Source organism: Nicotiana attenuata, unplaced genomic scaffold (genome assembly GCF_001879085.1).
Source record: "Nicotiana attenuata strain UT unplaced genomic scaffold, NIATTr2, whole genome shotgun sequence".
NCBI lineage: Eukaryota > Viridiplantae > Streptophyta > Magnoliopsida > Solanales > Solanaceae > Nicotiana > Nicotiana attenuata.
Genome location: NW_017672209.1, coordinates 145,118 through 150,150, shown reverse-complemented (window position 1 = coordinate 150,150; position 5,033 = coordinate 145,118). Strand labels below are relative to the sequence as shown.

The 5,033-nt window shown below is 37.2% G+C and overlaps 1 protein-coding gene across 1 annotated transcript; it reads right to left on the bottom strand.

Moving 5' to 3' along the window:
* Window positions 1-3,509: 3,509 nt before the first annotated feature.
* LOC109212329 lies at window positions 3,510-4,283 on the bottom strand. Its single transcript, XM_019375957.1, has one exon. The coding sequence runs from the start codon at window positions 4,281-4,283 to the stop codon at window positions 3,510-3,512; it is 774 nt and encodes a 257-aa protein (XP_019231502.1).
* Between the last annotated feature and the right edge of the window lie 750 nt (window positions 4,284-5,033).

Here is a 5,033-nt window from a genome sequence, read left to right as displayed (position 1 = left end):
ATGACCATTCTAATCGATCGAAAGCTTTTTTTAGGTCGATTTTTAGCACCATATGACCTTGTTTTCCTTTCATTTTATTAAACTTAGAAATTATTTTCTGAATTATAACTGCATTATCAGCAGCTCGTCTATTCTTCATGAAGCTAGCTTGAAAGGGGCTTATTAGGAGATCTAGGTAGGGCTTTAGTCTATTGGAAAGGATTTTTGTAATAATTTTATAGACAGTGTTACAAAGACCAATTGATCGAATATTTTTAACATTTTCGGCATTAGGAATTTTAGGAATAAGGCATAGGTAGGTCCTGTTGATCTCACTTGGGACAGTTTGAATATTAAAAATGCTGTGACAAAGCTTTGTTACCGATTGACCTACAATTTTCCAATATTTTTGGAAGAAAAAAGGATGTAGGCCATCCGGTCCGGGGGCTTTAAGGGTTTGAAAGAAAATAAAGCCCTTTTAATTTCACTATCTAATAAGGGGGCATCTAAGGATATAAGGTCAATTTTTTGTTTTAAGGAGGTGCAACCTAAAGGGTTTTCCCACTTAGTAGAAGAGTGAGCCGTTTTGAAGGAATTTTCAAAGTAGTTTAGAACATAAGACATAGTTTGAGCATGGTCATTGATCCAGCTACCATTGTCATCCTTAAAGAAATTTATTTTATTTCTTCTTTTTCTATTAGTAGCAATAATATGGAAAATTTTTGAGTTTGTGTCACCCTCATTCAGCCAAGAAATCCTTGATCTTAGTTTCCAATAGTCTTCCTCAATCTTTAGGATATCGTTATACTCCCTAGTTAAGTCTTTGTCTAATTGTTGAAGAAAGGAGCTAGTGGTATATTTAGAGGAATTCTGGATTCCTTGTAGTCTAGCCAGAAGTTTCCTTTTTTTCCCCATTATATTACCAAAAGTACTATTCCTCCAAGGCTTAGTATTATTTAGAAAATTTTGACTGCCTTTCAAATAGTCAGTCTTTGTCCAATTTTTATCAACAAAATTTTGAAAATCAGGGTGCTTGCACCAGAAGGTTTCTAATCTAAATGGAGCATTATGATGAATCCTATTTTTAGGAATTAATTCTATTAGAAGGGGGTCATGGTCTGAGTGTGTTTTGGGTAGGTGAATTATTGAGCTTTTAGGGAACAATTCAATCCATTCTTCATTACCTAGAATTTTATCCAAACGTTCCATAATGAGCCCCTTCCTTCAATGTCTAAGGTTGGACCAAGTATACTTACACCCCTTATAACCTAAATCTAGAAGATTACAAGAGTTAATTTTGGACCAAATGAAGTTTGCCCTACTGCCTTTGATAGGCCTACCACCAAATTTCTCATTTGAAGCAATGACATCATTGAAATCACCTCCAACAATCCAAGGACCTTTATAGGCCTTGCTAATATGTTCTAAGTTATCCCACATTAAGTTCCTAATATGAACCTTAGTGCTAGCATAAATTGAAGAAAAAAGCCGTTTCTTTCAAATAAGACTAACCTCAATTGTTGCATGTATTTCCTGGTTCCTACGAATAGCATTATGAACACTAACGATCTCATGGTTCCACATCATCACCATGCCACCAGATTGTTCTTCAGCTAGAACTTCTATTAACTCTGTAAAACCAAAGTCATTTAGTAATTCAGCATGATTGTCCACTCTTGTTTCAAGAAGAGTAACTAGACAGGGCCTATGAGTATCAACCATCTCCCTGAAATTCCTTTTGAAGTTGTCATTGTTACCACCCCGTATATTCCATATAATAATATTGGTTGGACGATTCATGTATTGATTAAGGGTTAAGTTGGTTGGATCCCCGTTCTCTCTGATCCCTCTTGGAAATACAGGATTCCTTCTCAGTGATGGCACTAGTATCATGGCTCTGTTGCCCACTGTTGGGTCCTGGGGGGGTCTGATATCCATCGAGCACTTGTAGAGTGCCAGTGGGCAACTGAATACGTGCCTCTTCTCTTGCATCTCCCTGAAGAGTAAGACCTTTATCCCGTCTAGACTTGAGAACTCTAGGACTCGCTCTAAGACTAGGTTGATAGGATCTTCCTCCTCCTCCATTGCTGCCTCTATTGGACCTGGTACTTGGTTTTCTTTTTCCTAAGGGGGTGGTGCATGTTGCTGCATGGGTGGGTGAAGTTGGTTTTGAGGAACTGGGACCTCCCATGGCAGAAAAATAGGGTTCAGATGAGTGTACATCTCCATTGGGAAGAAGGGCATCTCCAATGGAGCATTTTGAGGGTGAATTGGCTTGAGCTGTGGGGGCATATTCCATTGATGCATCATTGCATGCATCATTTGTGGGTTCAATGAGGGCATCAGAGGTTGGAGGATATTGTTTAACGACACATTTGGTTTAGGTAATTGTTCATAGCAAGCCTCATCCCCTCTGTCACTAGCTGAGCTAGGTACTGAGTATTGTGAAGGATCACAATGGCTTCCTGTCCATTGATTAGGACATTGAACGAGATTGCATGGCCCGTTAGACCTAGTTCCATCCACGAGGCAGGTTGATAATCCTGTGCCTGTGGTGGTTGTGCATAGATGATTTGAGGGTTTTCTAGTGGTGGAAAGAGTGGAATGTTCTCCATGGAGTTTGGTCTGTGTTGTCGTAGAATTTGGATCAATCTGTTCCTCCTTCTTAGGGTTGATGGAAGTCTGGGCATTTTTAAAGGTTGTTTGAGAGTTTATGGAAGTGGAATTAGGCGTGGGTTCGAGGCTACTGGCAGTAGCCAATTGATTGGGCATTAGGGGAAAGGTAGGTGATGATTGCAAGTCTTTTGGTTGCCCAATATATTGGTTTATATGGATATCCTTCATAGTTGTATTAACAAGATCTTCTTCGAGTGCATGGGACATTTGTCCATTGCCTTGGGTGTTTTTTGCCATTTGGCTTGCATGCCCAAGGCAGGATATATTATCAAATCCAAGGGAAAGATTTTGATTTTGGATTTTGTCTAAAAGGAGATTATGACCGGAAAATTGGTTTTGTATCTTAAGAGGGTTAGTAGGGTTATCATTAGTAGGAGGGGGGGGGGGGGTTATTTTGTCCGTTTGAGTGTTAATTTGCATGGCAGGTTTTTTCATATTCTTTTCTTTATTAAGGATTTTTGCCACGTTTGAACCTAGCATGGCTGGTTCCTCATAATGTGAGGACAAGTGTGTTGAAGGATTAAGGTTAACATGTTTTAATTTATTATTAAGAGGAAGATCAGTGGTATCCTCCAAAACCATTTGCTCTTCTTGTAGAGGGAAAAATGGTTTTCCATGGCCATAGAGGTTTGATCAGACTTAGACTTGATCATGGATTTTTTTGGGGGGTGAACACTTGAGGATTCTCTAGGTTTACAATGAAGTAGTTGGTTGTTTAAGAACTTACCAGTATTGGCATTAAATAGATTTACCGAGATACCTTGACTCTTGGGATGATTGATTGGATTTGTAAGAATTGGTCTTGAACTTTTTGCCATATGCTTCCTTCCTTTGCTAAAAGAAACTGTTTTCCATCATTCATCCATGTTCTCCTTTGGTTGAGTAGGTTGGTCATCGGCTGAATTTGTATCTTCCGGTGTTTTTAGAATATAGCTATAATGATCCATTGTATGACCAAATCTACCACATTTTTTGCATAAGTAATCTTCCCCTTCATAGTAAATGTATTGTTTGTGTAGTCCAATGTAGAGAAAGGGTTGTACAGGAATATCCAATGGGATTTCTACACAAATTCTTGCATAACAACCTCTTAAAGTGGCTGATGTGCAGACATCGATTTTTAGTAATCGTCCAATGGCGTTACCAATTTTTTCTAAAAATTTTGAATCATAAAATTCCGTTGGAAGATGGGGCAATCTAATCCATACAGCTGAGGTTGTTAATCTTTCCTTTGTAGCCACAAAGTTTGGTTTCCATTTAATTATTAAGAGGAAATGTCCATTGATGAACCAAGGTCCTTGGTTGATAGCCTTTTCCATATTTTCCTTTTTACGAAATTTTATAATGTAGTAATCTTCTCCAAGATCAATAAGGGAAAGATCTTCTGTTGGATGCCAAAGTTCTTGGATTTTCTTTTTTAAATATTGGTGTAACATTCTTTTTCCAACCAACTTAATAATGATTGAACTTTTCCAAGGCTCATAAATACGCTGCCTACAATCTTCCGTTAAGGCAATTTGTTTGATGCCTCGTGCAGTACTGTTTGATAATTGCATGGACGATTCCTCTTCGATGGCTATGTTTGTCAGATCCACGTCTGACAGTGCTAGGTTTGGGGCAAAGCTCATTAAATATTAGTTTTAATTTTTTTTTAAAAATATGTATAAATTATTAATTTAGAGCTCAATAAATTAATAGAATTTAAATTCCGAACTCATAAGCTTCCAATTCTGATTTCGCCTATGAATTTGGTCATGTGGACTCTCCACAATACCGTGTTTATAAACATATATGCTTGTAACGTTGAAGTAGGGGCGTAGCTACCGTGCTGGCTACGGGTTCGGCTAAACCCAGTAGCTTTGGTTCAAACCTTATATTTATCTTTGGAAAATTCATTAATTATGCACAAATATTTATTTGGAACCCAGTAACTTAAAATGATTAGAATATCTCGGACCCATAAGCTTGAAATCTCAATTCCGCCTCTGCATTGAAGACAATGGAGTAAGACTTAAAGTTCTTCTATCTATTATTTTATACTTCATTATTTTACCTCCAAATGTAAGTGACTTTTCTTGAAATATTTCGGGCATATTTGGATTAAAATGATTTCCAGGGAAACATGTGAAAAATATGTTCCGTAGGACTAAAACTTTTTGTATTTTTTAGTTCTCACTGCTTATTTTCATGGAAACTTATTTATTTTAAAATAGTTCGGCATGCAGGTTGTAGTTCTTTAGATTCAATATTGAGGTTTACGATTTCGTTAACTACAAAAAATAATAACATTAGGAATAATTTTGGGACTATAACTTGAAAGCTTAATTGTATAAGATGAATTTCTGACCAGTGAAGCATATGCTTGATCAAGTCATGTT